This window comes from Mesocricetus auratus, unplaced genomic scaffold, assembly GCF_017639785.1.
Source record: "Mesocricetus auratus isolate SY011 unplaced genomic scaffold, BCM_Maur_2.0 Super-Scaffold_100010, whole genome shotgun sequence".
Classification (NCBI taxonomy): domain Eukaryota; kingdom Metazoa; phylum Chordata; class Mammalia; order Rodentia; family Cricetidae; genus Mesocricetus; species Mesocricetus auratus.
This window is the reverse complement of record NW_024429194.1, coordinates 17,178,124-17,197,860: the sequence shown is the minus strand read 5'-3', so window position 1 is coordinate 17,197,860 and position 19,737 is coordinate 17,178,124. Positions and strand designations below refer to the sequence as shown.

At 51.2% G+C, this 19,737-nt stretch overlaps 1 protein-coding gene across 14 annotated transcripts in view; it reads right to left on the bottom strand.

Annotated features, from left to right (window-relative positions):
• The window catches only part of Kif1a (kinesin family member 1A), an 88,635-nt gene that overhangs the window by 56,391 nt on the left and 12,507 nt on the right, over positions 1–19,737 (bottom strand). For all 14 annotated transcript variants that reach the window (XM_013118453.2, XM_013118454.2, XM_005077207.3 and 11 more), the window contains exons 2-10: positions 13,531–13,695; positions 7,904–7,980; positions 6,855–7,034; positions 6,201–6,266; positions 5,318–5,496; positions 4,090–4,201; positions 2,927–3,004; positions 2,159–2,224; positions 1,272–1,289 (exon numbers count right to left, since the gene is read on the bottom strand). In XM_013118453.2, coding sequence (XP_012973907.1) covers positions 1,272–1,289; positions 2,159–2,224; positions 2,927–3,004; positions 4,090–4,201; positions 5,318–5,496; positions 6,201–6,266; positions 6,855–7,034; positions 7,904–7,980; positions 13,531–13,636 — 882 coding nt within the window. In that variant the 5' untranslated portion in view covers positions 13,637–13,695. The remainder of the gene's footprint in view (positions 1–1,271; positions 1,290–2,158; positions 2,225–2,926; positions 3,005–4,089; positions 4,202–5,317; positions 5,497–6,200; positions 6,267–6,854; positions 7,035–7,903; positions 7,981–13,530; positions 13,696–19,737) is intronic.

The following is a 19,737-nucleotide window of genomic DNA, read 5'->3' as shown; positions in this document are numbered from 1 at the left end:
TCTACATGCACACGCTTCATTTCAGTTTCTTTAAAATCCTTCCTCATACACTCCTTACAGTTCCACAAAACTCACGTCCCTGGAAATTCCTCACACAATTTCCATGCAGCTCCTGCAATTTCACAATTTCGCCTCATATTCCCATAATACCTCACATACCCCATGGTTTCTGAAAATCCACGTAATCTGTCAGTTCCTGTCAGAACCCATCACCAAGTTCCTCAGGCCTTCCCCCAAGTTTTCTCACAGTTCCTCAAACAAAGCCCAGACAGTTGCTCACTGCTCTCTGCACATCCCCACCCTATAAAAACGCCATTCGCTCTCACTTCCTCACAGGCTCCCTTACAGTCTATCATACACTTCCTCACAGGCTTCCTTACAGTCTATCATACAGTGCCTCACAGGCTCCCTTACAGTCTATCATACACTTCCTCACAGGCTTCCTTACAGTCTATCATACAGTGCCTCACAGGCTCTCTTACAATCTATCATACAGTGCCTCACAGGCTTCCTTCCAGTCTATCATACACTTCCTCACAGGCTTCCTTCCAGTCTATCATACACTTCCTCACAGGCTTCCTTACAGTCTATCATACAGTGCCTCACAGGCTCCCTTACAGTCTATCATACACTTTCTCACAGGCTTCCTTCCAGTCTATCATACACTTCCTCACAGGCTCCCTTACAGTCTATCATACAGTGCCTCACAGTTGCCTACATAGTTCCTTGTGGTTCCCTCACACAGTTCCTACACCTTCTCACGCACTTCCTAACTCCACACTTTTCTCCTGCTTTCTCTCAAATTGCCTCTCAGTATCTCCCACACTTCCCTAATACCAACCTTATACCACCTTGGCTTCCCCACGTCAGCCCTTCCCACTGCACGCCAACCCCCCTTGCCTGTCTGGGTCCTCGCCAGTTCTCAGGTCTTCTGCCTGACGCCATGGTTCTTTCTAAAGCTTTCTATCCATTCAGATTGGAGATTTCACTGTGGGGGTCACCACTGAAGACTCCCCCCCATGTAGAATTCGGCACAATTTGTAATTACGTTCTCATGTTTCTGTTTACTGTGCTCCCAACTGTGGAGTAGTTTGTGTGGTTCATTCTAAGACCCAGCTGCTAGCACAGGTCCCAAGCTCAGAAGTTTACTTTGTTTTTTCATTAATGAATGAGGTGTTGACTTTACTGCTGAGACTTGCACAGCAGGGAGCAGGGGCCAAGGGCACTCTGTCTCCAACCCCTCTCCCTTGAAGTTAAAGAACTCAGTTTACCTTGTTGGGTCCAGAGTCCTGAAAAGCAAAGAAGAGAAAGAGCTTAAGAACCTGGAGCAAGGCTAGTGTCCAAGGGTACAGTGGGCAGAGAGGACAGGCTAGTTCCAGAGGAACAAATGGTAGGTAGAAGCCCAAGTACCTGCCAGGCATGTGCCATTTACTGCCCAGACACGGCTTGTCACCCTGAGCTGGTCATGGCAGGCAAATCAAATAAGAGGCTGTTGACACTCAGCAATCTTTGCCTACTCTTAATAATTTCAGAATAGGATGCAGTCTCTAGAATCCTTCCCTGGATGTTTTGGTGGGTAGACACGGCTGTCTGTCCTGTAGGCTGTCTGTCCTGTAGGATGTATCACACCTAACTCATCACCTCCAAGGACTGTGGGCTCCCTCTAGAGGATGGTCTGTATCAGACCAGCACTGGTCAGAGCTAAGCACTGCACTACCCATCCACAAGGATGCTAGCCAATGTGCTCGCGGTTGACATGCGGTAGCCCTCAGAAAGGTGGATGAAGGAAGCATGTTAACTCTTTTTTACAGGTAAGAAAGTTGAGGTTCAAGTATCTCTGTGAGTTCGAGACCAGCCTGGTCTATAAGAGCTAGTTCTAGGAGAGCCCCAAAGCCACAGAGAAACCCTGTATCAAAAAACAAACAAACAAACAAAAAACTGAGGTTCTAGAGGGTAGTAACAAGGATTGCTATCTTGTTTGCAGCTTTGTGGTACTCTCCCCATCTCTGGGCTTTCCCTTGAGTCCCAGCAACCTCTTTAAAGATAGTACCTAGGAACATGCATGGCAGACACCCGACTTTTCCCTGGGAGCAGGTGAGGGTCACACCTCTGTAGCCCATCCCACCAATTTAGCTCCAGAAGCCTGGAGCCCACTCACCATTTCAGCCAGGGCAGAGATGACCTTCCCCAGGGTGGTCAAAGACTTGTTGATGTTGGCTCCCTCCTGTGTGTGCAGAGAGGTGATCAGCATGGCAGGTGACTCCTGGAGCCTCTCCATCTAGCACGATCCCCTGGGGCCTGGTCTGTGTGGCCCGGGGCTGAGGCCCTGGAGCTGATCTCTGAGGTCACTAGGCACAGAGGATGCTGGGGCAGGCAGCTAACTGGCCAGAGGTCCAGTGTTCTTGCTCAGCTCCTATCAGCACCCTAGATAACCTCTCAGATGTCTCCACACAGTACAACTTACAGAGGCCCTTCCCAGTCAACAGATCAGGGGCATGGGTCAAAGGTAGGAGACACTCAGAAAAGTAAAAATGCTCCTTCCTGACATGCAAGATTGTTTTCAGAGAGGGTGTGCCCTCAGGACTCAGGCCGGTCAGCTCAGTCCACTGCTGCCCCACAGCCTGTCTCTCCTGGGATGGGAAACAGAAAGTACTGGATTTAAAGCTCAGTGAAGGACACGATGAGCTTACTCTCTGGCTAGCCTGTCCTGGTTTGCTAGAGCTGGGGTGCCAAGAACGCAATTCTGTCTACTGAAGACCAAAGGCTCCGGCCCACATACCCCACCGTTCCTGTTCAGGCTTGCCTTTGGTGGTGGCCCAATCTTGCTCCATCCCCAGCCAGACCTCCCGCCCAGCCCACCCTGGAGCAGCAAATGCTTGGACACTGAGTGGACTCACTGCTCTTTCCGGGTTGGACCTGGCCCTACCTTGAGTCGTGTGCCCTTGGCTCCAGTGGAGTCAGCGCGTTCACTGCCAGCCAGGTCCACAAGGCTGATTTTGCTCACCTGAAATGACAGAGGCATCACGTGCAATCTCCTGCTGCAAGCCCCGATCTGAGGCTGTGGCAGGGGCACCTTGTCCCCCTGGGGATTGTCTCATGAACCTCTTAAGGAGCTTCGGCGCACCCTTTCCCTGGGGCCCTCCATCTTTGATCCCCCAGGTCCCTTCTTCAGCTCCATTCACAGCTCTCTTGATGTTCTGCCCTAGCGAGGTACTGCACCGCCTCTTCAGAAGCTGCACACACCTCCACAGCCCTGCCTCCTTGGGCTGAGCATGCTATACAGCGGCACAGGAGGGAGACTCAGTTAGGTACTGTCACCATTTTCACAGACGTCTCTAATTGTCTGTGATGGGATTTGAACTCAGATCCACGAAAGGCCTTGGTTTTCAGCTGCCTCACAGGGCGCTGGTCGAGCTCTCTGCAGGGACACAGTCAATCACATGATCCCAGGAAGGCACAGCCGCTCCTGGCCTGATAGTGGATACAAGACTGACCCTCTCAGAGGAACTTTGTCCTCTCCAATGGCCCTCCTCTGCCTTCCCGAGCCTCTTACTAGCTCAAGGGGACAGTTGGGAGCATGGCACCAGGCCCAGGTGACCCCAGCACCATCAGGATTGACATGGGTCTTAGAGGAGATTCAGCTCCTCTACAGAGCTCTTTCCTGAGGAGTCTGAGAATGTTTGCACAGGAGGACCTTCAGATGAAGGGACACAGAAACTGACAAGTGGCTCAGAATGACCTTGCTACCCTCCCAGAAGCTCACAGATTAGATAATTAAGATAAAGACCCCAGGAAACACCCAGACATTGTCCCAATCCACTGAGAATGCCAAGGTGGGACTTCTAGGAGGGGCATCTAGGGACTGCCAGGGCTATGCTCCTTCAGGATAGGCACTCTGCCTAAGAAGACACTGTCCGCCACATGTTCTGTTCCCAGTTGGGACCCCATCTCTCCAGGGGGAGTGGGAGACCCTACCCTACCAGCCAGTATCAAGAGCCCACAAACACGACTGTGACCTTCCAGCCCTACCCCAAAGGCAGCTGCCACCCTAGGTAGAATCTGCCCACCCAGACCACTCTACATGCTCACTTTCTCTGTGGTAATGTTGGTCTCTGCATCGTGGCGCTTCTGGGTGAAGATGATGTTGAAGACGGCATGAGAACGGCTGCTAGTCTCATTCATGTTTGTGGCCGCCACGGTCCTGGGAACAGGAAGCTGTTTGAGGTTATCTGTCCCTTACCCAGTGGTCAGGCATGAGAGTTACTAGTGGTAGTAGTGTGCTCACCTAGGCCACTGGAACTCAAATTCCACTTGGCTGTGACCACACCGCCTGCCAAAACTCAAGCCCAGTTCCCACCTGCTGGTCCATCACGGAGGGGCTCAAAATACATATGGTGTCATATATATGGGGGAGGGCAGTGTCTCAGATACTTCCTGCTACTGAGCCTCAATGCCACCCAACTGGACAGCAGTCCTCACAGGCTCTGATGAGGGAAAACCCCATTGGGAAGGAACAATACCCATCACCCACCTCATGCTACTCCAGCCACTCTGGGGAGTCCAAGGAGAGTACCATGACCTCAGTAGCCATACCCCGCAGAAGGTAACATGAACCAACTAAGCTACCCACGAGGGGAAAGAGCTCAAGGCTGCCTGAGAGATGTGGGGGTAGGTCCCAACACAGCCCCCACCTGTCAAGCACCTTATAGGATCTCCTAAGATGGAGTTCACTACAACAACTCAGACCTGGTATGCAAAGGTCACACTGTCCCTCATATGTACTGAGGGACTTTATGAACAACCCCGAGGGGGGCTGTTGGGGTAGCTCAGGACCCATACACACACACACACACACACACACACACACACACACACACACACACACACTACCTCAGGAGCTGAAGGCACTCACCTGAGAGACCTGAGACAATGTGTGTCAGAAGGATCATCATGACAGTCAGTGTCCCAGGCTAAAGGAGATGGGTTGCTAATGGCCACCATGATGAACCTGGCACTTTCTAGACCTAGGCCTGACAGAATAGCTGCCCTTGGGCCCAGAGACTGGCTGGGAGCTATGGTATTGCTATGAGAGCCTAGTTGCTGGAGGCGACACAGCTGCACAGTCCATTTGCTCAGCCCATGAGCAGCCCTTACACAGGTGGAAGCCAAGCCTCTCTCAGGCTGACGCATGTCCTCAGTGGCCTGGCACATGAAGCCCATACCTCCTTGGGAACTACCACATAGACCTATCAGGAGATGAAGCCTCAAGGACCAAACAGAGGTGAGACTGTGGCTAAGGAGGAGCTATCCCACATACCTAGCCTTGTTCCCTGAGTCCATGAGGTCCTGGATGTCATTGTAGGAGGTCACAGCCAGTTTGGAGAGGTCTTCCACATAGGGACCCAGCAGAGGATGCTCCCTCACACGCAGGTTGCCTTTGTTCTTGGGGTTCAGGAGGTCACGGACCCGCTCACAGTAAATCTCCATGTAGCTGACCTGCAGAGCAACACCATCAGGACCTCGAGTGAGGCTAGGCTGCTCCATTATGACCCTGAGTGAGCCTGAGCAACACCATCAGACCCCAAGTGAGGCTGAGCTTCACCGTCAGAACCCTGTGGCAGGGCAGAGAGCTGATCTCTGGGAAGGGCACACAGGGCACCCTGGCTGTGGCTTCTGCATGAGTGTGGATGTCATCCCACCTCTAGCTGTCCAGTCCTCCCTCCATGAAACTGACTGGCAGGACCAAGCTATACCATCAGGAACTCCAAGGCAGGACAGTGGCTGCCTGCCTACAGGGCAGGGCATGCAGAGGGTACTCAGCCTGGATCAGACTACTCCCATCTGCCCGGCCCTCTCCCACTCAGTGAGACTGGCCACACAGCACAAGCCCCTATGGTCACTCTAGAGTTACTTCAGCTTCAAGTCATAGGGTAGCCCAGGCTCCGTGGTGTCTGCCCATACACTGGCAGACTAAGTAGCTATATAATAAACACCTGCTGGGGATGAACTTCCCATCACCCCTGATCCCATCACCCCTGAGCGCTGAGAGTCTCCCGAGTCCCATGTGGGCATGCTGACACAGGCACTGTGTGGATAAGTAACAGGAATAGATACTCATTCTAGGTCAGAAAAGCATCACCGACCACACATAGAACCCCCCAGATCTGACTCAGAAACGGGCGCCAGGCAGGAAGTCCTACCTCCACTGAGTAGGACATGTTGTCATTGGTCGTGTCATTGATCCGAGAGAAGAGGTCTTCACAGAGCTTCAAGGAGAGACCAAAACACTTTAGCCGATGAGAGCTGGTGGCCCAGAGCCCTGTCCCTCATGGTGCTGTGAGTAGCTTGTACCCAGGCAGGGCGCTACTTTGCTCTGGTCCCTCCAAGATGCACATTCCAATACAAAGGCCTGGGTTTTCTAACTCTCATCCCCCTGCTTAGTATCGGACCCTTTCCTAGATCATCTATTTGTCCCACTGTCCTCATCTGAGTAGAGGCTGGGGAAGCTGTTTCCCAGCTGACCCAGCATTCCTCCTTCTCTGACCAGGACAAGTGCTGGCCAGCTTGGAACCAGAGACCTCCTGCCGGGAGGAGAGAAGGTCTGGAGGAGGTTAGACTTTTAGTGGCTTCTGAGGAGCTGTCTGTATCTCAAGCATGTGATTAACCTTGTCCAGACTACTTGACATCTGCTCCTAGTCCTCACAGAGAGCACTCTCCAGCCAGTGCCTTATCTTGTGGCTATGCCCCCATTGGGCACTGTCAGAGGCTGATCCCCCCCCCTGCAGCCCATCCCAGGCCCTACCCCTCCCTCCTCTCATGTCACCTCCCACTACCCTTTCTAGGCCCAAACATGCCTGTGGGATGATGCCTTGTTGGTCCTTCTCTTGTTTGCCCATCATGGTATAGGACTTGCCAGCCCCTGTCTGCCCATAGGCAAAGATGCACACATTGTAGCCCTCGAAGGCATGCTGTAGCATCTCTTCCCCGATGTCCCTGTACACCTGCTTCTGAGAGGCATAGTTGATGTCCTCGGGCTGCAGAGAGAAGTGTGGTTGTAGGCGGCTATGGGCCCTGAGTCCCCGAGTCCTCCAAGCCCAAATGTGGTGCCTTGGAGTGAAAGGGTATGCTATATGGTACATCCCAATCCTGACCGGGAAACAGAGGGTGGCTGGGCAGCGGAGGGGAGTCGTGCAAAGAGATCACAGCAGAGTGTGGCAAGCGCAGTGACCCAGAGATAAGAGCTAAGGCTCCTGTGGCAGTGGTGAGTTTAGCAAATGCAAGAGCTGAAAGGAGGCAGCGCCCAGGGGCTCAGGGACTGTATAACTGTATAGGCTGGACATTATCCTGAGGGCCTCTCAGGAAGAAAAACAGCACGGCCAAGCCAAGGACACACCTGTGGAGAAGGACTAGATGGGGAGACAGCACTGAGGAAACCCTGGGCTACATTCACAGACCCAGAGGTCAAGGAGCTTGAGGGAATGGTCTGCAAGCTTCTAGAAGGAGCCAGGAAGAGGCGGAACACAGACAGGGCTTGATGTGGACTGGGCATGGGGGCTGGGGAGGGAGGAGTCTAGAGTCCTCTTATCTCTCAGCTTTCAGGGTGCTGGAGCTCCCAGGTAGAGCTCAGCTTTGGGATTTCTGAGTTTGGAATGTTTGGGAAAGGGGAGAAGACACGGGTGGATGGTCACAGCTGCAATGCTGAGACTGTGAGCAGCAGGATCTGGTCCTTAGAGGTTGGTGATCAACTCAGAGTGACCCTCCAGGTGAGCAGGGTAGTGTCTTCATTCCATTTTACAGGAGAACATGCAGCTGTGGGAGGTCTCAGGACTCCCAAGGGTCACACTACAATCAGGCTGGGCCAGTTTTCACAACACCAGCCTGCCTCTCCCCAGAGGCAGCTCACCGAGGTATGTGACCAGTAGGAGTAATCGAAGCTGAAGCTCTTGGGTGTCTCCTTGGGCTGTTTGGGGTTGACAATAGCTGCAAGGGACACAGATAATGAGGTTGTTTAATTCTATGTTATGGAACCTCAGCCATCCAGACTGCATCCTAAAGTAGAAATCTAGTACTCAGAGAGTCCCAGGCAAGCCAGACCGACCCCCAAACTAGAAGGGACAAGAGACCCTTGCAAACACACAGGACTCTCTGCCCTGCTCTCTGGGGAGGACTCACAGATACCAGAGAGCATCACCAGACCAGGCCTGTTGTCTTGTGACTACTTCCTGAAGACATCCACACCACATGTTCCAGCTCCCCTAGTCTAGGGTTCTACAGCCTACTGGTCTACCTGCCCTACTAGCACACTTGTGCCTCCAAAGTAGCTGTTATCCGGAACACCCTGTCACATTCCCAGTCCTACCCCTTGTAGGCACTATCATACCTGCACAGCTCATGTGGGTGTTTGTGGGTGACATGCTCACAGTCTTACAGAGGAGGTACTCATCACCAGGAATACCACAATCCCCTCCTCTCCTGTTGTCGATGAATGCCCTCTAGCCAGTTGTTATGACCCAAGCTCATGGGCCTGTTCCCTGACTTGTTTCTCTTCAGGTATCACAGTGTCTGCCTCCTCTTCCCTCTTCACAGAGGCCCCATTCTAGTCCCAGGGACCTAGATGGCTGAAGCATGGTCATAGTTTCACAACCAGAGACAAATTCGGTATGAGCACTAATGTGTCACTCCCAGTTAAGCCTGAAGTTTCCCAGGAGAGATTCCCAGTAGTCCAGGAGGCCTGCAGTGTCCCACCATAGTCTATGATTTCCATCCCAAACAGGCCTGACCCACAGCACCTATGCTCAGTAGCCATAGAGAGGGGACTTGGCTCCCACACCCTAAGGCTGTGTCCCCCAGACTGTCAAAGACAAAATACTTGTGTATGATGTAGGCTTGAGGACCCTGCCTGGAGTTCTGACATCCATAAAGGACGTGGGCCAATCACAGTCATCATCAATTCTGGAAAGCTAAGCTCCCCATCCCCAGGACTCTGTCAAGTTGAGACTAGTCTTCCTTAGTGAGAATCACAGCATAGCTCTTAGAATTCCTGGTACACCCACCAGCCTGCATCCAAGATGACTACCTGCTGTGGTACGGGGAGAGACCAGACACCTCTTCTCAGTCATGATTGCATTGTTTTCCAAAGCCTGAACCTACTTCAAAATGAACCCCCTGGTATGCTAAGGTGACTTAGGAGATGGGGGTCACTGCAAAGGGAGTCTGTTAAAGTGATATCCTCAAAGTGGACCCTCATCTAGTATGACCAATAGGTATCCTTACAAAACAGAAAAATTTGGGGACACACACTGCATCCTGTTAAGATAAAGATGAAAAGCAGGGCGAGAACTCCCCAACACCAAATCCATCAGCACCCCAGGAGCTCTGCAGGGGCCTGAGGAAGCTCCTCCCTCCCGCCTCAGAAGGCCTCCACCCGTACTATAAATCTGCAGAGTGTCTGCATAGAACATTCCTGAAGCTGAACTACCCTTCCATGGTTTGTCATGGCTGCTCTGGGAAGCGGAACACTGTGTGGTCCTGCAGTCCTCTGCCACTGTAACACACTCAATGGTCCCTAAGGCTCTATCTGGCCCAAGTGTCCCTGGGAGCCCTCTCTCCTCAGACCCTGCCTAGGCTCCTAGCCTGGAGTTCTCCCAAGCCCAGCCTTTGCGAGGCCAGCGGAAGAGCACAGTAGGTTACCACGGCTGCCTCTAGGGGACGGTAGTGCACGCCGGCCTAGTTTCATGTCCTTTAGAAACCCAGGAACAGTAGCCTCAATGCAGCCGGACCCTGGGCACGGAGGCGGGTGCCGTGGAATAACTGAAGAACCTTCTTCAGGGCAGCCTGAGCTGGGGCTCCCCAACCCCATGAGGAGCCCGTGACCTCTCGTTTATGCCACCATCACCCTACCTCTGTCAGCTCTGCTCCCGTACCCCTTGTGCTGTGGGTCAGGACTTCCACAAAGCCCCAAATTCCCTGTCCCATTCTCACTCCTGGACAGGCCTGCGCTCCGGACTCCATGCACCGAACTCCCCATCCTCTCTCACTCTGACGAGGTCCCGGGGTTAGAGACATCACTGCACCCATATGGACCCTAAGCTCCCTAGGGTGGGGTCTCCCAGGGCACAGGAAGTACGCAAACTCATTGGGGGTGGGGCAGCAGACAGTGAATGGGGAGGAGAGGTCTTCATCTCAAGTTGTAAGTGGTTCATGGAGAGAGTCTGCTGTGGGACCCACCTGCTTGCCCTTGCCCCCACAGCCTGTCTCCTGGATCCTGCAGTATGCTACAGAAATGCCGTCAGTCATTCTACATGGGGTCTAAACTCCAAAGAGTGAAGCGGTTCCCCGCAGCTCACACAACACAGAAGACCTAGATCCCAGAGTGCACCAGGCCAGGCTGTCCAAACACAGCTCCCAGCCCAACCCACAGAGGCCCTGTTTGGGGCCAACAGCCCCTCCCCCAACATTCTGCTTCTCATAAAAGCGGAGCCCATTAGGCCAGAAAGCAACTGGCTGTCCTGTGGCAGCAGGAGGAGGGCGAAATGAGGCCTCTGTGGATGGCCTGGAAGCTGGCTCACTGGATCAGCTCGTTAAAAGCTCCATCCCTTCTTCCCATCACTGTAGCTGCTCCCCCACGCCCAAGCAGAGCTCTTCCAAGACAAGATGCACAATATAAGGTCTGTGGGGCTTGCACAGAGGCTGCCACCCGGTGGGAAGGACAAAAGTGGGGATGGGGGCCCTGTGCAGAGTGACAGAGGGAAAGAAATTAATTGGGTAGTTTTTCTCAGAACCAGAATGTCCCCTGCAGCCAGGAACACAGCAGAGCCAGGGGGTGAGTATGCTAAGCAGAGGCAGGGGTAGTTGCCCCCTGACCCCCAGGCGTTTCTTTGAGTGGCTAGCAGACTCAGAAGTGACCTGGAATTAGGACTGTGGAGAGGACCCAGCATCACTTCTTAGCACAAGTGGGGAAACTGAGGCCTAAAGAGACGACCACCAAGGCCAATCCCAAGTAAACACAGGTGAGTCCCTCCTCCCAGGCTCTTTTATCGGTGGCTCTCCAGGAATTCACTTCGGGGGCGCATCCTGGGCCGAGTCTTCATTGTGAGGAGACCTGTCATGAGCCCACCCTGAGGCCTGCACAAGCCGCGTCTGAACCAGAGCCCACCCCTGAGAGCAGAATATGAGTTGAAGAGAACAGACCAAGAGGTGCAGACTGCCCGTTGTGTGGTGAGGATACTGACCACGAAAAAAAGCACCCAAACATTGTTTACCCAGATGACAACACACAGTAAGGGGACCTACAGGCTCCTGGAGCACCCACAGCGATTCCAAGGTCTTCCTCCTCCCTCACAGGCCTTGTGACCACCCAAGGAGGCAGCAATGAACACCTCTGAGACCCTCAACTCCAGCAGCCACCTGTGAGCTAGGAAATGACCGGCCAGGCGTTTGCACAGGTGCTGAACACTCTGTGACTTCTCCTCAGGAAAGGCCAGATAGCTGTTGGTGCCAGTCACTGGGTATAGTTTGGACCTGCAGGAGCTTGTGGAAGGCAACAGACAGAAGTCACATGTGACCCAGGCTTACGTGTCCACCAACCCTGAACAGAGGTTCTAATCCTAAAATGTAGCTTTTTAGGGTGGTCTGTCATTAACATTGTCATCTCAAACACTGGGTCATTCGCAAAGGACCCCTGTGTGCGCTCACCCAACCTAGGGAGTCAGAAGCTAAGCTCGCAGCTCCCCTAGTGGAGGAATGGGACACTGCAGCAACAGCTGGTCCTGCTGAGTACTGTTCCAGGTCTGGGTGTGGTTGTCAGATCCTGAACAATCCAGTGGCTTCCCACTGTGATCTGCCCATCTCTCTGCTGGTCCATCACATCTCATTAAGAAGCCTTCCCAATAAAACAATGAGCAAACAAGAGCCTCAGATCCCGGGCCTGTCCCCACCCTAGCAGTCAAATCCTGTTGCTGATGGGACCCTTGGGGCAGGTCTATGTCCCTGACCTTATGGAAGGGCTGTCCCCTGGCTTACCACTGCTTCCTACTCCCCCAGGCTAGACCATACCTCCCACTCATCAGAGCCTGACATGACCAAAATGAGAAACACAGCAAGGAACAGGCAAAGTGGGGGCTGGAAACCCAGGGCTATAGCCATACCCTGAGCTAAACAGTGTTAGCTTCTACCCCCAAATTCATAGTCCTGGGCCTCAGCCTGTGGTCTTATCTGGAAACCCAGGGCTATAGCCATACCCTGAGCTAAACAGTGTTAGCTTCTACCCCCAAATTCATAGTCCCGGGCCTCAGGCTGTGGTCTTATCTGGAAACCCAGGGCTGTAGCCATACCCTGAGCTAAACAGTGTTAGCTTCTACCCCCAAATTCATAGTCCCGGGCCTCAGCCTGTGGTCTTATCTGGAAACCCAGGGCCATAGCCATACCCTGAGCTAAACAGTGTTAGCTTCTACCCCCAAATTCATACTCCCGGGCCTCAGCCTGTGGTCTTATCTGGAAACCCAGGGCTATAGCCATACCCTGAGTTAAACAGTGTTAGCTTCTACCCCCAAATTCATAGTCCCGGGCCTCAGCCTGTGGTCTTATCTGGAAACAGGGTTTTTGTTGTCTTTTGTTTTGGTTTGTTTTTTTAAGTTTTTGTTTGCTTGTTTTCCTTTAACAAACAGGACCTCACTATGGAACCCAAACTGGGTCCTCCTAGCCCCAGCCTCCTGAGTAGCTGAGACCTGGGCTTGAAAACAGGATGGTAAAGATGTGATTAGCTGTTAAAATAGAGTCATACTTGCCGGGCAGTGGTGGCACACGCCTTTAATCCCAGCACTCGGGAGGCAGAGGCAGGAGGATCTCTGCGAGAGTTCAAGGCCAGCCTGGTCTACAGAGTGAATGCCAGGACAGGCTCCACAGCTGCAGAGAAACCATCTTGAAAAACAAAACAAACAAACAAAAAAGTGGAGACGTACTGAATTAACTTATGCCTTAAATCCTTGTAAAAATGCCACCTGAGGACAGGGAACAGAGATGCATCCAGGTGTGGTGGCACATGCCTGTGTCTCAGGCCAGCCTGGTCTTATGGGGTTGAGGCCAGAGTTCAAGGACAGCCTGAGCTACAGTGTGAATATTAATCCAGTTTAAGATACAACCTGAGACTATCTCAAACAACCAGCCAGAACACAGGGACACAGCTGGCAGGCAGACCAAGTGACAATGAGGGTGGCAGTGACAGCAGAGTAGCCACAAGCCAAGCCAGACAGCAACCACCAGACACTCGGAGAGGCAGAAAGGACAGTCCCTGCCCAGAGGTGAAGCTCCTTCCTTGATGTTGAATATCTGGCTTCCAGAACCTGAGAACAAATTTCTGTTTCCACAAGCCATTGTCTGTGCTCATCTGGTATCTGGGAGCCCTGGGAGCCCATGTGAATGAGGAAGGCTCGGGGCTCTTGGATGTGGGTTAGGTTGAGTCCAGCTAGTAGTCATGGTCCCAAGGTCCCATGTGGCTAGTAGTTGATGGTGGCCATTGTGGCCAGTACTCACTGGTGGTGCTTCCGGACATCTGGATGATGCACTTGGAGTCGCGGCTCATTTCCCGGGAATTGAAGGGGCGGACACGGACCGCCACCTTCACAGAGGCCCCGGCCATGTCTGTGGAGTTTGCTGGTAACTCAGCAGCTGCAGTTGCCCCAGAGAGGGCAGAGTCACCTGGGGGGAGGAGAGGACACACGGATTAGGAGCGGTATTCAAAGAGGCAGTACAAGGGTGTGTGGCTGTACCCACAGGACTTCTCCACTCCCTTCATCCTCCCCAGTGACACAATGTGGTGGCCAACCAACAGGACACAGGCATGGGAGCAGGTAACTACAGGTGAGGAAAGACACCAATTTCAACAGCACAAAGGCAAGCTGTGTGTAAGGAGCCCAACAACGCCAGAACAAGGCGGCCCTCCAGCGGGAAAAAAACTTCACTCTCTCCCAGCAGCTATAATGTGCAAATGGCTTCTTGGTGGGGGATGGGACTTTGTGTCCACTTCTTTTCTCACTGCTGGGATTTTACCTGGATTGAACTTGTGCAGATTTTGAGCATGAGTTAAGAGTGGGTACATTAACCACATGCTGGGGCAGGTGGACACAGAACAAACTCTGTTATTGTTTGTTTGGTTGGTTGTTTACTAGGGTGTGTCCTAGGTAGGGTGTATGCTTTCGCTTGCTTTCGTTTGGTGCTGTTTTGTTTTTTAAGAGAAAGAATATGAAGCTGGGTGGTTAGAAATGGGAAAAGAGCTGGGTGGAGTTTTGGAAGTAGAAAAATTGTAACCCAAGTCGGGCGGTGGTGCTGCACACCTTTAATCCCAGCGCTTGGGAAACAGAGGCAGGAGAATATTTGTGAGTTTGAGGTCTACAGAGCAAGTTCCAGGACAGCCAGGGCTGTTATTTAGAGAAACCTTGTCTTGGAAAACAAACAAACAAACAAAAAGTAAATATAACCCAAGTATATTGTACAAAAAATTTTTTTTCCAAGACAGGGTTTCTCTGTAACTTTGGAGCCTGTCCTGGAATGGAACTCGCTCTGTAGACCAGGCTAGCCTCAAATTCACAGAGGTCTGCCTGACCCTGCCTCCCGAGTGCTGGGATTAAAGGCATGAACCACCACCACTCAGCTTGGAAAATCTTTTAACTGAATTTTAAAAAGGAGAAAGTGGTGACCCTCACACCTATAGGGCTCCTTGACAGGTGTCAGTCTGGCCCTGCCTCTCTCTGGCATTGGTTTATGGGTGTGCTGAAGGGCAGGGTTGAAGCCGATGACCCCACACGCAGGCTGAAACTGGAGCATGGTGGCCCCTCAGTAAACAGCTTGGAAGAGCAGAGGCTGCAGGAGAAGGACAGACCTCCCTATCACTACGGGCAGACAAATCCACACAGAAACTGACCGAGCTGGACTCAAACCTTCACGGCAGCTCCTGCAGCACCAAGGCATAGTGTCAGCCAAACTGAGAGTGTATATCACCTTCCCCAAGTCTATGAGTGGCCACCCAAGTTTCCTCATGTTGACATCCTAGCTAGAGCTGAGAGTGGGCCACAGGCAAGCCCATGAAGTCCCTAGGACAAGAGTCCTAGGCAGTATGTATGCTCTAGTACACCTTGTGCCCTTTAAGACAGTATCATGTGATGGAAATAGGAAATCATTAGCTAGTAAGAAAATGTTTATGAGATAGATGACGTGGTAACGATCTCAGTCCCCTCGAATTTAGCTGCATAGATGCTTGACTCCTGTATCCCAGATATTCCAGCAGGATTTTTAGTGAAATCTGGCAAGATAAGATCTCTGGAAAATAGGACCCAGAACGGCCACGCCCTCCCAGCCCCCACATACGCTATAAAGTTGCGCTCATTTAAAGGCTGGCAGTGGCGTCTGTTCTAGTTTTATTTCTGTTGCTGTGACAACACAGACCAAAGGCAACATGGGGAGAGAAGGATTTATTTGGCCGGGCCTTCTAGGCCACAGTCTATTGTTGAGGGAAGTTGGGGCGGGAATCTAAAGCAGAAACCATGGAGGAATGCTGCTTGGTGGCTCATTTGCAGTTCATATCCAGCTGACTTTCTTTTACAGCCCATGGTCGCCTGCCTAGAGATGGTGCTACCCACAGTGGGCCAGGCCCTCCTGCATCAATTAATACTCTCCTATAGACAAGCCCACAGGCCAATCTGATATGGGCAATTCCCAATCCAGGTTTTCCTCTCATGACTCAAGGCTGTGTCAATTAAAGCTGATTAGAATAACACCAACACCGGGAGGCTCTGTGGAGAAGAGCATGTCCATAGACTATCTCCTCCCCCCCTTTAGAAATAGCTCAATATTGGGGAACTGAAGAAATGGCTCAGAAGTTGAGAGTACTGGCTACTCTTCCAGAGGACCCAGGTTTGATCCCCAAAACCCACACTGCAGCTCACAACTGTTTGTTTTTCTGATGTCCTTTTCTGGCCTCCGTAGGCACTGCATACATGTAGGACACAGACATTCATGCAGGCAAAACACTAACACGCGGACAATGAAAAATAAATTAAGGTCAATCTTGAACAACTATCTATTTTGAACCATAAGCTGGAACTTTCTTTTTGGAAGAACAGTGGGCTATTCCCACTCTGGAGCAAAGCCTGCAAAGCACCCCCGCACCCCTGCACCCCCGCACCCCTGCACCCCTGCACCCCTGCACCCCCGCACCCCTGCACCCCCGCACCCCTGCACCCCCGCACCCCTGCACCCCTGCATGCAAGTGGTCAGCTGGTGCAGATAGAACCCTTGCAAAGGATTCAGAGTTACTGAAGCAGTGAGGGTAACGGGCCAGGACTCGTGGGCAGGGGCTAGAGGGGTGCAGGGACAGGGAACACCGAACAGTGCTGGCTCCCAGCCCATTTGCATTCTGGACACGGGGTGAATGGCTGAGAGACTGGAGTCTTTCCAGGCAAAGAGCTGTTGCTGAGTGACAGAAAAGCCTGCAGAGCTGTGGTGGAAAACAAACGGGGGGGGGCCAAGAAAAGGAAGTGGGATCCCAAGGTGGGCACACAGGCAGCTCTCCCCGAAGACATCTGGCAAGTTCTGAAACCCAGGTAGAGAACTGAAGAGCCCAGGCCAAGAGCCTCTGAAAGTCAAAGTAAATTTCCGCAGTGGGAGGCCAGCACTGAACACCGCAGGGGCCATGGAGGCCCGTCTAGAAACCCAGGGATGCACAGCAGATGAGACCTGCCACAGCTTGGCCTCAACTGGCTACGGCTGAAGCTTCTAGAAGAAGTGATCTATCTCCAATTGGGTACAGCAGTGTCAGGGTCTGGGTGGCATCTCAGTCGGCACTGTGAGCCCTTACATCATAAGTTACAAGGCTCAGAGTTGGAGAACGACTCAGCAGTTTCGAAAAGCTGGCTGCTCTCACAGAGGACCTGGACACAGTTCCCAGTACCCATACTGCAGCTCACAACCAGCTGTAATTCCAGTTCCAGAGGATGCAGTGCCCTCTCCTAGTGTCCTCCAAGGGCTCCAGGCATGCATAGGGTGCACATATATACAGATGTGCAGACAAAACACTTACATGCATAAAATAAGAATAAATACATTTTAAATCGTCTGGGAAATACCAACAAAACAAAAGGCTGCAGGGCTTAAAGGGATGAGAAGAGGAAAACCAAAACTTCAAAAGGGGGAAAAAAACTACACACTAAACAGACCCAGGAATTACTGACATGGACTTTGAAAACATCATGACATCAAAACACAGAGCAAAGGGGAGAGGACGTCAGTGAAGGGGAGAATTTTACCAGAAGATTTGTTTTTCGAAGAAGTTCAAAAAATATTTATCTTATGTGCATGAGTTTTGTCTGGTGCACAGTGGGCCAGAAGATGGCATCAGATCTCCTGAACCTGAAGTTATATATAGATGGATAAAGATAATGATACATAGATGGAGAGAGAGAGAGAGAGAGAGAGAGAGAGAGAGAGAGAGAGAGAGAGAGAGAGAGAGGATATATGGATATATGGATATATGGATGCCACAAGTGCTCTAACTTCGGATCCATTTCTCCAGCCCTAGGATTGAAGACTGAATGAATCAAAAGGAAATTCTCAGATACATGGACTGAAATGAAGATGTGAAGACACTGGGTAGAATTAGGAATGAATACGACAAGTAGCTCGGGTAGAGTGGGAGGCATAGTCTGAATGTCCCCCACAGATTCGTATGCTGAGGTCTTAACCTCCAAAGTGTTGGAACATCTGCCAAACAACTGAGTCAAGAGGGGATACTCCATGGTGGCCTAGCTCACCTACAAAGGAGGCGTGAGACAGAACCCAGGCTCCATCACCCATGTGAGGACACAGCAAGAAGGTGCCAGAGCGGACCTTCCTCAGACACTGAGCACACCTCAGTATAGCCTTCCAGCCTCCAAAACTGCAAGAAATGAATTGCTACCATTTCAAAGCAGCGCATAGACTCTCTCTCTCTCTCTCTCTCTCTCTCTCTCTCTCTCTGTGTGTGTGTGTGTGTGTGTGTGTGTGTGTGTGTGTGTGTGTGTGTTAGGGGTATGGGCATGTTGATGCTGTGCCCTCTTCAATTTCTTTCATCAGGGTTTTGTAATTGTCATGGTAGAAACTGGTCCCCGAATCACACTGTAAAGTCGTGAGGACAGGCTGGGTGGGGAGATGGCTCAGCGGTTAAGAGCACTTGTTACTCTTGCAGAAGTTCAGCTCCCAACACCACACAGTGGCTTACAACCATCCACAACTTCTTCTGACCTCTGTGAGCACCAGACAAGGCACATGGTGCACATCATTCAAACACCTAAAATAAAATAAATGGAAACACAAGCGGTAAAGACAGGCATCTTTGCCTTATCCAGAGCCTAGACAAGCTCCCAGGTTTTTTCCAGTTGAATGTAATAAAAGTTGCAAGGTCATTCATTATTAAAGGTCTTTATCATGTTGTTACATTCATTATGTATCTCATTTGTTGGAGTTTTTTTCATAAAAGGAGGTTGAATTTTATCAACTGCCTTGCTTTATCTGTTGGAATGACATTTTGCCCCCCATTACATAAAGGTGCCTGGCTTGGTTACTTATATATACTGAACCATCCTTGAATATCTGCAAAGAATGCCACGTGACATTCTTTCCAATGTTGTTGGGTTTGGCTTGCTAGGTACTTTGTTGAAGATTTTGGATTCTACATTCATCAAGGGTATTTTCTTTATTTCTTTTTGCTGTTTTTAAGGGCTTTCCTCTGAGTGGCATTTCCCGTGTGCTATGAACTGGTTTGATTGTCCTGCCAGTCTGTGCTCTCAGTTGTAGTTTTCCTCATGGAAAGCCCAGCTTTCTTCCTTAGTTCTAGCTTACACTCCTTCCCGGCAGGGTTTCAGAGCATTGATGAGTGACCCTCAAAAGCAAGACGTTGAAATAAACAAAACACAAAAGCTAAACGCCTTAACCGCCTCTCCATACAATGCTAAAAATAGTGAGACCTGACAGGATGTAAGTTCATTATTTTGCTGAAGAAAGAGTCTGAAAACAATTTACATGGATGAAATAAACTGGGATGGAAGGAAAAACCGGTGATTTTTCTAACTAAATGTGGTACATCATTTGATCTTTCCATGTGCATACTGACTTAAAAAATTATCTTAGTGCTAGCATTAAGAAGTCCAGATAAATAAGAACTCGACTGGGTGTGGTCACACACACTCCTGTAATCCCAGTACTTAGGAAGCTGACATAGGAGATTTGGAGTACTGTGCCAGCCTGGGCCGTGTATCTTCAAACAAACAAGAAAAAAAGGATCGTTTTGGTCGGCAAATAGTGTGTGTGTGTGTGTGTGTGTGTGTGTGTGTGTGTGTGTGGACAAGAGTAAGCTTTCTCGTTAAAGTGGACATTTCTCAGTAGAGAGAAGAAATGGAAACAGCCACCTCTGGCCTACATTACAGAGCACCTGGAAATCCGGAACAGATAACACACATCAGAAATAACTGAGAAAACTACTCAGGGAACAGAAATGAATGGAAAGTGCACACATGGCATTACTAACACAAGGATGCCGTGTCAAGCCAGAAGGCAAGGGCCTTTGCTGATGCAGAGGCATCCGGGAACTCGGACCGTGTGGCAGGAGATAGACCACTCACGACCCTTCGAAGCTACACCCTTGGCGACTGCAAGGCTGGGGAGATCGGGACACCCAAGGGACGCAGGGGAATTGTCTCAATGACATTCAGA